Source organism: Eutrigla gurnardus (genome assembly GCF_963514095.1).
Source record: "Eutrigla gurnardus genome assembly, chromosome: 3".
Lineage (NCBI taxonomy): Eukaryota > Metazoa > Chordata > Actinopteri > Perciformes > Triglidae > Eutrigla > Eutrigla gurnardus.
In genome coordinates, this window is record NC_139917.1 from 15,928,904 (window position 1) to 15,947,284 (window position 18,381).

Here is an 18,381-nt window from a genome sequence, read left to right on the forward strand (position 1 = left end):
CTGGCCACTTTGTCTCATCTTGTTGCTGCTGTTGTACGTGCGCACACATATAGAGCACCAAATTGCTTTTTGTTCATTCCATAAACATTTTTTCCATCCCAGGTTCATTTCAATTTAGCATTAAAGCCGTAGGCGCAGTGCTTATGTAATCGCACATTACAGCCCCGATGCGAAGAGAAGATTGAATCATAATACTGTAGTTACAGATCGTTTTATCAGAAGTTGTCTCCTATCTGTAAATAGACATTAAGTTATAAAACAGTCACATTATTCTATTATGTCTTTGTCGGATGTCACTGTTCTTCTTCTGCGGTAAACGAGAACTGGACCTCCATTTCCTTCAGTTACTCCAGCTCTCCATCATTCAAGCTACACGTATCCTGCTGTTTCACAATCTTCTCTACACGCCTACTGAGAACGACTCACTGTGAATAAAACAAATCTTTGGAAATATGCTGACTCGCACCTGTGTTGGAGGTCTGCACTACGAGCTGCATTATAGGACAAGAGCTAGCTGGATGCCTGAGACAGCACCTAGCACAGCACATCTCCAATTTAAACTAGCTTCACTTTCTCTTTATCTCTCCTTCTTAAACTTAAACCTTCTTTTTTTATTTCTCTCATTCTCGCATTCCCCCTCTCACCATATGTCCCCCTGTGCCTAGCTGTCAACCCTTCTATTGCCTAAGTCTTTGCATTGTACCACACACACACACACACACACACACACACACACACACCTTGCTTTAAGGTGAGCCTTTCACAACACATATCTCAATTGCTTTCACACAGTTGGTGAAGGAGTGAAAGGCTTAAGGTGGGAGAGATAGACAGGATAAAGACCGCCAGAGAGAGAGAGAGAGAGAGAGAGAGAGAGATGAGAAAAAGAGCTTAATCCCAGATTGATGGCTGCTAATAAAGTTTGATCATTACTGACAAGGCACTCTGGGTTTCTAATTGACACTTGTAATAGCCTGGGAGACCAGACAGTGAAGAAAGGAGAGAGAAGAGAGTCGGCATGGCGGCACATCACAGGCCAAGCCCCACAATGAAGGAAAACATGAACAAAACTAACAAAAGGGAAAAATGCCATCAAAACCACCGATGTTTTGTCTTCTGCAGCAACAAATAACCTTGCTATTATATAACTCCATGCAATAGCCACATGCCTCCTCAAAGAATGGGAATGTGTTCCTCGTAAAAGCTATTTTCTTTTTGACAGAAACTTTCTTCAAAGTTCTTTCACAATGAGGTGCAAACTGTGTAATTAGTCCAAAGTATTGTTTTCAACAATTTATACATTCTTTTTCTCACATCTGGCATTTCTCTTCAAAGGATTGTTTTTTTTATCCTCCGGGCAAAATCATGAATGCAAATGTAATTTATAGGGAAAGTTACAACTCCCAAGTTTTACAGGGACTTCACAAACTCCAAACACAAGGTAGCTTGTTCTGAATGTTGACTTCTAAATGTAACAACACTCTTCTGAAGTCGCAGCTTACAATTCATTTTTTATTGTGACAATGTGTGTTGATTCTCAAACGGGGGTCGAGCAAACACAAGGGATCTGTGGCTCTCTGACAGGGCGCCTGCAAAATAATTGGTTGATGATTGCAATCATTGCAATTGTGTTGTATCATTAAAAAATCCATATCTCTGCAAAAACACAAAGCATATTGTGTTTATTTCTGTCACCCACATTAGCTTTATGCTATAAAAAATACATTGTAAGTAGTATTAACATTCAAATAACGTTAAAATTCCCCTAAAATCTTAACACCATTCCAATTGAAATGTCTTTCTGTTTATCATTATGAAAGGTTGTTCGGGATGAAATGATTAGGTAGAAAGGTTTTAGAATACAAATGGGTCCATTGACATCTAAGTAAATGGTCATCAGAGGGAGTGCTTTGAAAATGTTCTCCCCTGTCCTCAAAAAAGAAGAACCCCTGTATTAAACCTCATACCCACACACAATTTGCTTCCTTTAATTTACTTAATGAATGTCTGTTTTCCTAGTTTCAATGGCTGATGTAGAATGAGCTAACCAAGTCAAGAACACTTGAAAGGGTTGCTTCACCCAAGTAACAAAAAAAAAATGAAAAAACATTTGTCTCAGGTCTTATCTAACCATGCAGTCTATGCTTTTCAGATGTTCATTCTGACATGTATGGTGTCACCCCAGTAAAATTGAAGTGAATGGAATCCAGTGCAGGTTGTTCATGACAGCCTTTAGGTTGAATCCACAGAGCACACTGTCTACCGTTTTCATTGACCGTTTCTTCAGTAGAATAGTCGTTCCAGCAAACAGCTTGTTCTGTGGATTGTCCACAAATGGCATGGGGACAGAATGGCATGGCGACCATTCTTCTTCTAAATGTTCCTGCTGATTAGATATCGCAATAGCGTGGATCATGTTAGTCTCAATGTCTGCACTGATATTGCACTGAAGACAACACTTAGATACACTGGAGTTCAGAATTCAAGTCCCTCTGCATACTAAGATAAACCTTTGTGCACTAATGGTTGTGTAAGAAGCTTTTAGATGAAAACATTGACCATCTACCATCTGCCTTATATGTTCTTAACCCGGTGCTCTCTCTCTCTCTCTCTCTCTCTCTCTCTCTCTCTCTCTCTCTCTCTCTCTCTCTCTCTCTCTCTCTCTCTCTCTGTCTCTCTCAGGTTCAGAAATGGTAGAGGCTCAGTGTCAGAGGTTTGAGGTGAGGAGTACAGACGGAGAGAGAGTTCTGTTCTCTGCAGATGAAGAGGAGATCACCATCGGCACCGAGAAACTTAGAGTTACAGGTAGGGGTACGCACAAAAGTACAACACATACTGTCCTGACCAATATGGTCCTGTGGAATTTTTGAGCACTAGTAGTGTTTTGCTTTTTTTGCTTTTTTCCCCCCGATTTACATGTCTTATATGAACAAATCGCACATGTTTGCATGTTGGTGACACAATACACAGTGCTGCCACTGATTCCACACTAAGTTAAGTCCAGCACCTTGTATACAGGTTGGCCAATCATAGCATAGCTCTGCCCAGGGTCCGACAACCACGCCACTCTGCTCAATGCAATAGTTCCAGATTGTCTTTATTTTCAGGCAGTTACATTTGAAGTTAGCCACGGTTAAACGTGTGATAGTGAAGTGTTTTTTTTAGGGAGTTTTCCTTATGTGATTGAGGGGCCAGGGATCCGTTACACTGGGCTACCTAAATAAAATTAAATTGTATAGAAGAGATAGGTTTATAAAATAGTACATTTCTACGTAAAAACAGGTGGAGCTAGCATTAACAGAGGACGTTAGCACGTCAATGCTAAGCTAGCTCCTGAAGATATACTGAATGTATACATGCTGATTCTGCTTTTTTAATTATTATAAAAGTAAATAAAGATAGACCTGGATTTACAAGAACAGTCTTGTTCCTAAATTTCACTGTCTTCTGCCTCGATCCCTAGGTGACGCGGAGGTTCACTTTTACACTGTGATCTGTCCGCTTTAGCTTCTGTCTATATCTGTTTAACCTGTTTTCGCTGCAGAAACAGTTTGAAATCCAGGATATAACCTCCAAATGCACATAGCAATGGGGGGGGGGCTTAGGGGTCAGCTGCAATTAAAAGGGCAGTATCAATCATATCAGTACAGGCATCATGGTGAAGCTGTAACTACACATGCATGTACAGTATAGATTATTGTCAAGTTCACAGTTTTGACAAGCTCCCACTCTCATGTTACTCATTCATGAGGAACAGATTTTGTTTCATAATTCATGAATGGGCTGATACAGTGGTGAACGAACAGGACTTGAGGACACGTTGTAAGCTGTTAAACAGAGTGCTCTTGAAGAGTGCAGCCAAACAAGACTTGGGTCAGCAAACAGCAATTTTTTTGCTGAATTGAAAAAAAAAGTGAGAGGGATACAGCTGGAGCAGAAAGAGAGACAGAAAGAGAGATAGAAAGGCAGCGAAAAAGAGACTGATAGAAGAGAGGTCTGAGCAAAGTCAGGTGAGGAAAAAAAGAAGCAAAGCAATTTAAGTCAAATTAACAAAGTGAGAGATGAAAATAGCCCTTTGGTTTCCCCCTCTCTCATTTACTTACAGTCATTAAATGTGAGTGAGCAAATCAAATGTACCCTCGTACACATCCCTGTTTGCACGTTTGAATGTGTCAGTACTGTGTGATTTTATTTTCCAGGAACACACAAAGATGTCTCCATTAGAGGCAGTTTGAAGAATGTTCAGTGTTTGATAGAGTTCAGAGACAATAAAGTGAACAGTGGGATTAATGCGGTTATGCAGTTATTCTATACCACTGCTTATTTATGTATTATTTATTTTTGTTGATAGGTATTTTTGTTTTTATTGAAGAGGAACAATGTGTTCACTCACGGCTGCTCTCTGCAGTAACGAGATGTGCACAGCAAAGACTGCATAGCTAATGTGCACGGTTGTTTATGAGAGTGAGTCAATGCAAGCCATTACCATGGCAGCTACTGAGGTGTGATACTAGTGGGCTAGTATATAACGTCTCTTTAAATATTTATCAGTTTCTTTTCAAAATACACATGAACACATCCATCAGCGTAAATAATATCCTCCAGGTAGCACTGATTTAAAAAGAAAATGCGTCATTTTTAAAGCTGCTTTACCTGTATTCGATATTTCCTTCTCCTGAGCAGTAGAGAGGAACACCAGGTGCAAATACCAGAAGTCGAATTTTCAGTCAAACCAAACCGTGACTGGTGTATTATCTCCAAGCCAAATTAAACAAAGCACACAAGGCCAAACTGCAAAGTTACAATACGCCCGCTTGCTGACCAACAATGTAATGTTTGAAACAACATTTTTTAAACTGAGTCTGGTGCAGTAGCCACTTCACATAAAACGCTTGTGGGCAACATAACTTCAGAAAACTCCACAGAACAATGAGAGCAAAACAGCATCACAGAACTCTTTTCAGCAAATATTCTCTGGTCCAGCTCAGGAACACAAAAACCCTCCATCCTTCAGCATGATGGCGCGTCGCTCACTACCGTCACTGTTTGGCGGTGTGTTGAGGGTGTTGGATATAGGATCCTCACTCATCCCAAACTCTGGCTGCGTAAAGTAGAGAGCGCTAATGTGGTGATATTTGTGTATAGATGTGACGCTAATCCTTTAGCAGCCACACTAACCAAAAGTAACACATCATTGTGCAGAGTAGCAATCAAACACAGCAACACACAAACCTTTAAGTGCCATCTATACTCTGCTCATGAGAACTGGGAGCGTGTTTTCTTCCCTCCTCTCCTTCTGTTGGGAGTTGTACACATTTGTGCAGCGCTCGTTGACACTCGGAGAAAAACCTCTCAAAACAGCTTTTCAACTGACAAAATGCAACAGTAACCTCCAAGTTTTTGGTCCTTCGGAGTACAACTGCACCTTTGATCCTGCCAATTGGGCAAAGTGCAGTTTTAAATTGGTAGGAGTGCTTAGTTTCCAACACGCTTTCTACACTCTCAGTGGGAGCCATGACCAGCACTTCCCCCTAAGCATCTGTTCGGTGCTGCAGGCTAAAGCAGAGGTGCCTGCTGCACACGGGGGGTTAAACACTGCATTATTTCAGAGCCAACCTTTCCCACCAACAATTATTTCCATACTGCATGCAACTGTTCTGCATTAGTAACATGGGTTTTGGGGGGGGGGGGATATGAGGCCACCTAGGAAAATGGAACAGAATTAGTAATATTGTATAATTGACTTGTGTTAACAACTCTAAAAGACTTTCAAAAAGTCAACACTCATCCCCACTCACAACATCACTTATACATGTTACCAGTAAATGTTTATATTGCTCCTGGAAATACTGTCATATTTGAACTTAATTCCTATGACACAAGAAAGCTCTGCAACATGAATTTTAAGTGTCTGCCTCAGCTCCAAGAATAGAGATATGATGCAATAGTGTGCAGGCTTTTCACACAAACGATGGATGTGTTTTCTTGTCCTTACTTTCATCCATGCTTACCCTCTCTACAGGGAATGAAGGTGTGGTGTTCAGCCATTCTGTAGAGACGTCACATGTAAGAGCAGAACCCTTCCAGGACCTCAAGTAAGTATTCAAAATGATGTTGCAATATGCATGTATGTTTGTCTTTGCAGTCTGGCAAGGATCGTGTCTAGTTGGTAATATTTTAGTTGTGGTGGAATATTTATGAAGCGTGTGCTCTAATGAATAATTACTATTTGTGGAAAAAGATGTTGTAGTGTAATGTCAGCTGCTGAGTGAGCTAACTAGCCCGTCCTGTGGTACAGTGTGCTCAAGGCTTATAATCACTGCAGAGGCATGCTGGGGATTGGCAGTCTGACAGGCCTGTCAGAGAGAACTAAAGTCCTCTAGATTACAATGTGCAAGGGTCAGGCTGTTACCAAGCCTGCCACTGATACATGCACTTAAGCATGTAGTGCACTGTGTATGCTCAGGTTCTCCATTTACTAGTAGAGTTTAGTGCTTTTTTTAGCTGGTACTTGAATTCTATTAAGACACACTTTGCATCAGACCAAATTGACGTGAGCTAATGAGGGCAAGGTCTTGGCAAGATAGTAACTGATGGAACATTTTGGTTTATGTTTTATTTATATAAATAAGGCAGGAAAAAAGGCAGTATCAAACAGGCGGCTCCTTAATAACACTTATGCAACGAAGGCTCAGCTCAGCCTGATCTAAAGTTGCTTACAGTAGCAATAGCTCCCTGTAACTGCATTAGCATGGACCAAATCAGCTAAATATGCATGTTCTCCTCACCCCCCTCTCCTAAAGTGTGTTTTGGGCGTCTTTCAGGCACATGCAAGGTTCCTTCGTTGCTAATGGCTCAGCTTCACTCGGGCATCGTCAGACAGGATTTAGCTGAAGTGGCTTTTGGCCAGGGATGAAAACAGAAACAGAGGAAGGAGGGGGAAGAGAGGGAGGATGGGGGAGGGAAGTTGAAGAAGTGATGATGGGAACCAAGATGCGGAAGCTCCGTACAAAGGGAAAAAGTGAAGAGGGGAGGAAGACATATAATTGAGCGGAAAGAGGGAGAAGAATCAGGGCTGGGGGAAGAGGTGATGAAGAGGACAATCAAAAGAAAGAAGACAGAGGGCAGAGGAGGGTGACGGAAGGAAAGAGTTCAGCAGGAGGGGATGGAAGTTAACGTATAGAAGAATAGATTAAATCGAACTGGCTCCTGCAGGGAGATTGAGTCGTTGCAGCAGCACATAATGGGACACAGCAAAAAATATGAAGGCATTCGGGGTGTGGAAAATAGCCACAGTTATTTTCTTTTGTGGAGAAGAAAGGGAAGTTTAAGCTATTGAACCAAAGTAAAAGACCACTTATCAACTAAAAAAAGAAAATGCATGATTTGTGTGTTTTTCATCGATTGGCTTTATAAAGAAGCACATCATTTGGCGTGACAATGTTCGGTTTGGTTGATCACACCATATGACATGCCAGCCAATATGATGTTTTCAATGTGAGGAACTGTAAGACAATGCTGATGGCCTGAGAGTTTGTTAGGCATTTCATTTCTTTTTGCGATCATGCATTTAATCAGCTTGCATCAAAGCGTGGCAGCTGCACCATGAATGGCGTATCTCTCTCTAAAACATTAGCAGGCACCTTATTAGTCTGTTGAATATTTGTTTTCGTTGTATTGCCCTGAATAAATTGTCTGCTGAAGTTGATGCTGACTTAAAGCACACTGAAGCGATTGTTATATGTATTTAGTATTACCTGAACCGAAGTTACCACCCTCATGTGCCACTCTTCTTTTTGGCATGTATTCACACTACCATAAATGTTCTTCTTCATGTGATGTGTACAAGTAAAGAGCTTGGAAAGCAGGACTAAGGGGTTCCTCGGTGGCTCAGTGGTCCTAGACACACAATTGCCAAATCCTGGGTTTGAATTCAGCGTGAAACTTTCGTCAAATATATTCCTTCTCTCTCTCTCTCTCTCTCTCTCTCTCTCTCTCTCTCTCTCTCTCTCTCTCTCTCTCTCTCTCTCTCTCTCTCTCTCTCCCCAGTGTTCCCCTTTCCCTCCTCACTATATAAATCCAAGCAATAACCTAAAACGAAAATATGTCAGACATAAAATAGATTCAGGAACAGAGACACATTGAAATGATTGGACACAGAGGTATTGGATGGATAGACAGAGAGAGACAAAAGTAGGGTTGAAATTGAAGCAACATGGGTAGTGGAGGAAATAGGACCCCATACATGCTGAGGTATCAAAGGAGAGGAGAGGCATCTTGAGTTGGGGGCGAACACGAGTGAGATGATATGAAGGAAACCGAGAAGCCATAGAGGGAGGTGTGGATGTAGGCGGGGATGGAAAGATACGGGGAGGAGGAGGAGCAAGAACATTGGGTCAACGGATGGGTCAGTGCAGATAAGCAAGTGGATGAAACCTGCAGTGAAGGTGAGGAAAGGAAAAGGGATGCACTCCAATGACTCATATTACAAACATGCGGTATGGGCTGTTTTATATTTTCGTCAGGTTTAACCCAGTTTTATGGAATTGGAGTTGCTTTAAATAAACATGTGCTGTTAAGAAGCTCTTCATTCATCGGTTTTGCCTGAATTGCCCTTGTCATTATCAGCGCCATCACAAATGAGACTGCTGCCCCTTTACAGCATGGATGTATGGATACAGCAAACAAATATGACACACATTAAACATGCATTGCACTGACCTCTCCCGTGCATCTCCTACTGCAGGGTTAATGGAAACCATAGAGAAATTACACTGATAAAAAGGTGATTACATGCTTCAAATACTTCCCCCTCTCTGTCGTCAGTCATTAGCTGTTAAATGGTGGGAAAAGAAACAACGGACTGAAGCGTAGTTATTATAATGGGGATGGGGTTTTTTTTCTGTTTTGATTTGAGGTTTATTCAATATGAAACGATTTTTCACACGACTAGTTGAGATTTTATCAACATCAAAAATTGAGTACAGGTTATCTTCTCTTTTTCTTAATTCACAGGCATTTTCTTTACCCCAGATGTTAATCTCATTCTGGTTGAAACATTCTCCTCCTTCTTGTATCTTTGTCCTCATCTCTCTGCTTCCTAGCTCTCTCTTGTTGACTCTCTCTTATTCACACACACAATTCCGTCTCGTCGTTCTCATTCTGTCTAGATCTCCCCCCCACATGTGCATTCCTTCTTTCTGCCTCTAACTCCCGCTCTTTTCCTGTCTCGTTATGAAAAGTAGAGCGTTATGCAGTGAAGGTAAATGGGACATGTAATGAGCGTATTGAAGTCCATTTAAAGCTAATGATCTATCTTACAGTTTAACAGCGAGTGAGGGAGAGAGGAAAAGAGGGAAATACAGAAAGATAGATGGTACACACTTTACATGATGAAGTATAGGTCAAGAAATCCCGATCAGGAAAGATGAGGTACAGGTCAATCTGCATCTTGCATACTTCACTGCTTTAGGAAGATGTTTTGTGAAGACGATGTCCCCGCGGTGAGGATACTATTGGAACAATTTTCCCCCAAAATATCATATGATTTTTTAATTTGTTTTCCAGTCCAGGAAAGCATAAGTCAACCCAAATCATTATTGGACCACAATAATGCTTGCATGCTCTGAATATTTTGGGTAGCAATTTTGCTTTGGGCCCTATACAGTCCACTCCGTGGTTAGATTAAATATGTTTAATAGGTTTGTCAGTCCATAGTATGTTCAGATGACCCTACACAGACATATTTCTATTGTGACATTCTAAGAATGGCTTTGCTTACACAAGCTCCAGCTTGTTATAGGCGTTAGTGTGCACTTTACCCTGAAACAGGAACCTGTTTCTATTTACATCTGCACATGTTAATGCAACACCTCCAGCATCTTCTACCAGCGGCTGGTTGCTCAGAAGAATCTACGTCTCTTTCGACCCTCTCAGTTGTCAGTGTGGTTGAACCATCAGTCATTTGTATGTAAATGTGGAAGTCATTTGGCTTCATCGTATACTGGGGACAGAGTGAACCGCGCAACAGAGGAGGATTGGATCAGACACTTTACATCAAGTTATATTTGGGCTAACACAAACCTGAGGGCAAGTTGAATGTGGGGAACAAGCACTTGACAGGTTGAAGAATCAAACACTTCTCCACAATCTTATAAAAATAAGAGCACTCGCACGACCATTTTGCATTTGGTTTCCCTCTCAGCGAAAGCGGAGGTAGCTGTAGGCAGGCCTGAAGTCGTGTAATGCTCAAATCGCAGTTACCAGAGATGGATGCAGTGAAGATTTGCATCAGTTTTTTTTTTTTTTTTTTTTTTAAAGGCTTCAGAATTCTTTCAGAAGCTAAAGCGACATGAATGCACAACACTGTGAAGGAACTGGCACAGAAACACGTCCAGCAGCCGGCTTTCCAGAGTACACACCAGGAACCTTATGCCATTCAATGATCGCCACACTAAGTCGTGTTCACAATGTTCAGGTTGTTTTTTTCCCCAAACAGCTTTTCTGCTTTAAAGTGTGCGGGGAGTGGCTGGGGGGCCGGGGGGCAGACAGAACGCAGTCACTTTGGAAGAAATCGCTGTGCCTGGCATATTTTTAAGCAGCGCACCTCAACATCTTAGAGAATCTTTCATGACAGTTACTGACTAAATAACATGAACATAAGAAGTGGGGATTGAAAAATATGTAGGCAGCCAACAACAACAACAAACAGTTTGAAAATGGAGGAAGTAATAAGTTGGTTGTTGATGGTTTTTGTGACTGGAGCACATTGGCTTTTGTAGCTGGTACAGTTTACATTTCCAGAAGCAGCGATTCCTGCGACTCATGCTGATAACAAAAGTGCTTTTCGTTATCAGTACAACATGTGGCTGAGGCAGCACTTTAACTACAAAAGCCACAACCGTGTGAATACAGCCTTAGGTAGACAAGAAAAGTGCCCACGTGCAAAGGTGACAATAGTATCTGGGCATATAAAAAAGAAAAACGGAGACAAGTTGTATCAGAAGATAACGTGCTATTTGCAGTGTGTTAGTTTGGGGTGTTTTGACAATGAATTTGCACAAAAACAGGCATCACAAGTCCATTATTTCTTATTATCTATTTATTTATAGTCCATGCTTACATTCTCAGAAGATTTACCACAATGTGAGCAGTATTGAAATATAAAAATTGCATACTGTGACAGAAGCGTTTTTCCCCTTAATATCACCCTTACGGAAAACATCCCTGTATTGACAATACGTTTGTTTTGACGAGGAATGCAGTCAATCAGTGCCATTGAATTCAACGTGGACTCAACAACTGCAGCCCTCTCAATATTCCTATTTCTGCTCTTTCATACACAGGAAACATCATGCTTTGTATTCCTTCACAGCAACTTTAAATGTTGCCTTTGGTTCAGAATGAAATGCTTGTGATGCTCTTTGCATTATCCAAACAAAGCAAAGGGCATCTGGCATCAGGATACTGGTGAACGGACAAAGTAAAAAGGCTTTTTAAACACAAAGACTGCATTCCAAATAGCATACTTGTTTGTTACATCTAGTACATACTGCCTTCTCTCTCATAGATAGTACCTTGGAACATACAATACAATTACAGAGGATTGTGGTTGCCGGATGCATCCTGGTATTTTTGCAGTCAACATAACCTGACATTCTAAACAGTATGGTCGTATGGGTTTTGGAATGCACACAAATGCACTGCATAGTAGGGTCTACTGAAAAATGTCCGCTATGCCAATCAATCACAGTTGTTGTTTTAAATGAATGAGGAGCCTGTGTTTTACCATGCAGTGCTACTCTCATTCTGAACACCATAGCTCAGCCACGAATGACATCAAACAAGTCAAATCAACATCTTTCATAACTGCTGCATTTTTACCAAATCGAAGACACATTAAGCCACAAACAGACCTTTAAACATGTTGACTGTTATCTTTGAGGCATTGCATATTGTTGGTTGAGTGTTGTTGTTGGTGTGTGTGTGTGTGCGTGTGTGTATCAACTGTAATTTGAGACTCTCACTTCAGGCTTTCTTCAATATTTGTAGTCTTAACTCAGAGAATAAATATTGATTCCGGTTTTTCCTTGTGGTTTTTTAATACTTTTCGTTTTCTCTCTCCCTCTGCTAACACTACTGCATTATAATCACCTTTGCTTCTCTCTGAACTCTAAATTGGCCTTAGGTGTGAATGTGAGCGTGAATGGTTGTTTGTCTCTACATGTTAACCCTGTAATAGACTGGCGACCTGTCCAGGGTGTACCCTGCCTTCGCCCAATGACAGCTGGGATCTTCTCCAGCCCCCGTGACCCTGAATACAGGATAAGTGGTAGACAATGGATGGATGGATGGCTTTTCTCTGATGCAACTCACTCATTACACTGATTGATTGAAAATCTGACGATATGTAATATAATACTGGCATTTATTTGATAAACCACATAGCATGTGTTACTTCTCCTTTGCACCTCTCCCTTTTCATTCATATTCTATGCCTTGTCCACATTTTACTTTGGTGTGACTATGAACCGCTAACAAGGTAAAATGTAGTTTTTAGCTGTTGTTGTTATCATTGTTGTTCCCTGAATTTTGAGACGAGAGAGCATTGTCACACCAAATTACACTTGAGATGTGGTGAGAAAAAAGTAAAGTAATATTTATGGAAAATTGAGTGGTGTGAGTCGTGAAATCACTCAATAAACACTGACAGTAAGCTGCCAAAGGTGTCGACAGAGATTGAAGTAAAGGAGGAAGAACTTCAAGCACACCATAAGATACTAAAGACAGCTAAACAGATAGATGAGTGGCTAGAAAGCTAGATTGACAGTCAAGCAGACTGACAACATTGATGGAGCTGTAATCTGCATACTTTTAATTTGAATTCTATTTATGTTTGTAGTCCTAATCCTCAAGGTGCTGTTTTTTTTCTGCATCTTTTTGTTGTTAAGCTCTGGTGTTTTGGTTTTGCATTCCCCAGTGTTCATTTGTCCATCAAGCAGCATGGGCTGTAATAACATATTTAGATTTTCTCTATATGAAGTTTTAGGTTCTGGGTCTTGGGACGACAACAGAAGAAGAGCACTTTCTTTCGATTCAGTTTTCATGAGTTAAAATAATAGATGAAAAATCCTATTCTAAGCACACGGAAGGCCTATTTTCTAAAATTGTGTTTATGTGTGTTTAAATCCATTCACCTGACAGGCATGGCATGGATGCTGATTAAACAGCATGATGATTACACAGGTGTGCCTCAGTCTTTGAGTTTATAGCGCAGCGTTCACCTTGACAACATAATGGAGCATCGTTATTATTATTATTATCGTCATAGGGGCAGCACCACTGCTAAACAACATCAAGGAAGAGCACTCCTTTGACAGAGACACAAAAAAACAATCAACAATGAATTGACTCAAAAAGTTTGAGGATGCTGGAGGACGTCGGGTTAGCCGAGGTCTCTCAGGTAACTCCATCTGTGGTTGGCTCCCCAGCAGAGAGAAACAAGCTGCTGTGCAGTCAATAGATCTCTGTATCTTTCCACTTTCTCATCCTCTCATCCCTCCCTTGATGCGTCCTTCTCCTCTATCCAAGTCATGGGGTCATGAGAAGGCTCCCAGGGGAGTTTTAGCCCTAACACAGGCAAGGGCATCGCAGAAGGATTTGTGCTGTGTGCCCCCCTCAGCCTGTCACTCCCTCTTTCTATTTCCATGTATCTATCTGTCGTTCCATCTGAAAATAAGTTAAAGAAGACTGCAGAGGAACTCAGAGCCCTATGAGACTCGGGGCATGGGAAAGGATTTTATTTAGGAAGGGTTGACTACTGTAGGGTAATGGTTTAAAAAGGCAGCTTGGGATTCCTCAGATGCACAGCCAGATATAAAATAGGTCTTTATACAAGAAAAACACTGGGTAATCGTTTAAAACAAAGTGCAGCATGTACATATCTCTGCATGATTTATACTACAGACTGGACTAGAGCCCTCTATGGACTCTATGGCTAATACGCTCCTCTAATCTAGAGCACACAACCGCCAACTGTAAATATGCATAAGTGTAGCCAGTCAAGACATGCCTACCCGAATATGTGTGGATCCCACCGTATAAAAGGCAGCACACTCTACTATCTGCCAACCTCCACCCTCTTCAGCCAGCGGCGTAGGAGCGACAGCGCCCCCCTTTGTTGAAGGGCCCCACCGGTGCTTATAGAACACTGCAGGGAGGAAAAGCCAAGCCAACACCACATTCCCTGGTTCATCAAGGAGCACAGGAACATGTGTGGGGATCAGGATGGAATGTCTTGTGGGCAATGCATGGCTTTAGGACATGGAGATGCAAAAAGTGTCTGAACTCTCTTGTCTTCTTGGGAACCAGGAAGTAGGCAAAGTTAAACCTTGTCTGTCCGTCTTGAACGGGAACAACAGACACGGCCTGTTTCTGTAACAAGGCCTGGATCTCTATTAAGAGGTAATCTAAAGCTTCCTGGGGGAACCCCATGAACAGAGGAGGGGTGCTGCAGACCTGGAGACTATAACACGGTAACCCAGAATAGTCTCAGTGTCCTGTCTGTCCTTCCTGTTCACCTGCAGTTGTGTCGCCACTCCCCATAAAACTGTGTTAGAGGACGAGCAACTGTCTGTGGCACAGCAGCTAAAGTGTTATGATTTCCTTTCTACACCGTCACCACCGTTAGACCCTCCATAAACAGAAGGCTGGCCCACGGGGGGCCGACATGGATAGAGCCGAGTCAGTGATGAGATTCATGAAAGCATTACCCCCGGCTCACCTGTAAATACAGCAGCAGACATCATCTCACAGTGTGGATCTCCTCGTGTCTCCCGTATGGAGAGCAATGAGATTGTAACAGACACATGTACCAATCCTGGTATCTGAAGGGCCCTTCTGTGGCGATGGTGGCTCCCAGGAGACCATCCAGGGCCTTACTTGGGAGCGCTGTGGACTGCAGGCCACACTTGATGAGAACCCTAGAGTGACCAGAGACATCACACAGCCTGTGTCACAGTATTCATTTTGCTGATGCAACAGTCCAAAATGTCAGTCTGAGATACTGAGGCGGGGACGTTAGGCTGGAAAGAACAACGCACCAAATTTGTTAGCATCTGCAGCCAGCTGTTCCCCCATTTAAAATATGTAGTCAAGATGTTCCTGCATCTCCCAGAAGAGATGCTTAATGGCAGTTAGTGAGAAAAGTGACAGAGGGTAATGACAGTAAGTTGTCTGATAAAACACGTTTACAACTTTGTGGATCCATGCAGTTAATCTGCTTGCTTGCTATCTTCTGCACTTTATGTTCACAACTGTATATGACATTTCCTGTTTTGGTCTGACTGCAGTTTAAGGAGAAAATGTATGTTATGTCTCTGTCAAGACAAGGTGAAACACAGCTGGATGTATTACAGTCACTTCACATACCAGGAATTGGTGGTGTTCCTCCCCATTAAGAGAGAGAGACACTGTGTGCATATACACACTTCATTGATTGTTTAAATCTTGTTTTTTTTGTTCATGTTTGTTCGAAAATTACATGTATATATATATATATATATGTCAAGATTTGTGAAATGTTTCTAAAATATTTCAGTCTGACCACCACTAGATTAAGCCCATATCTAGGGAGGGAGAACTGCTTTATCCATCTGTTCTTTACCAAATGGAAAACCCCCAACACAAAGCAATTTATAAGACTGAGGAATGTGTTTAATGCTCCCTCCTCTCAACAACTACTCCCTCAGGGTGTTACTCTTAATTAGAATGTTTTCTTTCACTTTTGTGGTGTTTTTTTTATTATTATTGAATACTCATGTAGCTTTTCTGTTACTATCTGTGCTCTAAAAGCTTTACATTGGGAGATCAAACGATCACAGAGTCAAAGGTGCATTTATTCTTGTCCTCAGTCCCTCCACTGTTTATTTTTTTTTTTCCAAATTAAACCAGATCTCATGGTGAGGTCAGGCCCTAAATGATGCTCTGGTGGAGCCAGTCGGTCTGTCTTTGTCCTCCTCTTGTCTAATGCAGTGGTTTTAATCCTCAGGAGTGCTGCTGCTTTGTCGTAGTGGTCAGGTAATTGCTGTTAATTGCATTCACCTGGTGTCCCAAGTGTAATACAGTAGCTGATTGAATAGCAAGGATGATAGCCAGCAGGGCTGTGAGTCCTATACAGAGAGAGAGAGAGAGAAATCCACTGCTTTAAACTAAATTAAGGGCATTGTGCTCTGCCCTTGTTTCTACCATTCATCTCTCCATCCCAGCTATAAAAGAATGATCTATGTGTAAGTTAAAGCATTTAAAGATTACTCTGCTCTTATTCTGCCTTTGTTTCATCCACTTCTTACCCTACATTGTCTTCTTTGTCCTTACCTGTTGTGTAATGAATGCACAGCTTTGGTTTTCTGAATTGAAGTGGGGACTAAAAGCTGTTTCACATGTTTTCTGTAGTAGGTCCCTAAATGACAGGAGTGCTAATGTGACTTAATGGCCCAGGGTCCTAGGGGTGCTTCCAGTTTAACCAAATTACAGACTGTAACATTTTATGAGTCCTTGAAGTGGGGATTGGGAAAATGATTCACCCCGTGACCTCCGTTTTCCTCTCCTCCCTCAACCACAGATCCAACCGCTCACTCGCCACCAAATGACTAACGCTTGTGTTGGGGTCACAAAATAACTTAATAGCTCCTTTTTCTTAATATTTGATACCATATCTGCTTGAAAAAACAGTGCATGAAGACAAGAAGACTGAAAAATATGTATTCTGAGACCATGTACCACTCATTATCTTGAATATTTAAATGGCCCAAACTTTAAGGTTTAACATATAATCCACAGCCTTGAACCTTCATTTAAGAGAAGTATACTTTGTATTTACATTTTAATTGAGGTTACAATCCTCCGATGCCTCATAAACAGAGCAATGAGACCTGAATTAGGCCCACTTCCCACGCAAACTGTGAAGGCATCTCGGGGCACAGTTGATTTAACCACGTTTCCCTGTGAAGCAGCCAGATGGATCGGGTTTGGTGTGGGATGGCAAAGTACACCACCTAATTAGCTCCTCAAAAACTCAGAGAGAAAGCCCGCCCCTAGCTGTTTTTTGATTAAAAAGTTGGGGCTTGTGTCAAAGTAATTGGAAATCATTAAAATTTAGAAAGAGCCACATTCTCTTTGAACTATGCCTTTGGGAGAAGCTTCTCTCCACACTCGAGTTCCCATTAAACAATAGAAGTTCACTTGCATTATGTTTTTTTTTTTTGCACAATGCCGGTTTTTCATGCTTAGGGTCAACTTGATACAGAGATCGATTGCAAGTTTGGCAGAAGATAAAACTTTGGGCTTTCATCTTTTTTCTCTACCCTTCCCTTCATCCCTTTCATGTTTTCCCTTCATCCACTTTCATGTCTTCAGAAAGTCAGAGAGTAGCATTTGTCTCCGATTGTGATGCTGATTGTAAATTGAAATCACAACAGCTAACGTCGCTATTTATTAAATAGATTGACCACTTTTATATCAAACACTGGAGTCGTCACCAATCAGGTTAAACAAAACCACACTTGAACCCTGAAGAGAAACTTTTCTGCGATTGGATTTTGGATGCATCCAACACCTCCCTTTTCTTTGGTACAACAAGGACAATCAGCCCTGGCCTGCTCTGTTCCGTCTCTTATTGATTAGACACACAGGGAAATCATTGAGAACAAAGAGAGAGAGGGAAGGCAAGCGGATAACAAGCGAGCTCGGTTATGGGAACGATCCATAATGTATCTGAATTTCCATGTGTGTTTTAATGTGTGTTTGTTAGATTTCCATGTCCTACAAATTAAAGTAATACTTTTCCACAGACGTCGACATTTAGGAATAAGTGTCCTAAATCTTAGGGAGACAAGCTGTGGCTGGTGGGGATGTTCTGATCAAATTTCTTCTCTTCTGTCGTGATCCAACTGAGCATCCTCATTTAATATTGATATTTTCCTCTATAATACAGCTGTGTTGTGCATAATTGAGGTACAAGTTAATAAATCAATTTTTACTCAGGTAAGATACACTCACACCCAACTCAATGCTTGGTTAGTGGCCTTCGTCATCTGGTACTGATGGACCGGAGCATCCTTTAGCATCTGTTTGACATGCACCAGGTTTACACGCAATCCCTGACACATCCAGAACTGATACTAGACGGGGATCTAGCGCGTCATAGTTTGAAGTGTAGGGACACTGGCCAGTCATCTGTACTTGATGAGATGGGGGTGAAATGTGTTGCAGTATTAGGAATTTCTTGAAGGATCCTAAGTCTATTTTGCAAGGAGTTCAGTTTACAACGTTGCAAGGAGGAAACTGGTGGTATCTCACACAAGCCTGACAGAAGCAGCACAA

The 18,381-nt window shown here is 41.5% G+C and overlaps 1 protein-coding gene across 1 annotated transcript in view; it reads left to right on the forward strand.

The window, feature by feature from the left end:
* LOC311011220 (zeta-sarcoglycan-like) overlaps window positions 1-18,381 on the forward strand; it is a 303,588-nt gene that overhangs the window by 256,098 nt on the left and 29,109 nt on the right. Inside the window, exons 5-6 of the mRNA XM_084006038.1 lie at window positions 2,683-2,805; window positions 6,023-6,095. Coding sequence (XP_083862164.1) covers window positions 2,683-2,805; window positions 6,023-6,095 — 196 coding nt within the window. The remainder of the gene's footprint in view (window positions 1-2,682; window positions 2,806-6,022; window positions 6,096-18,381) is intronic.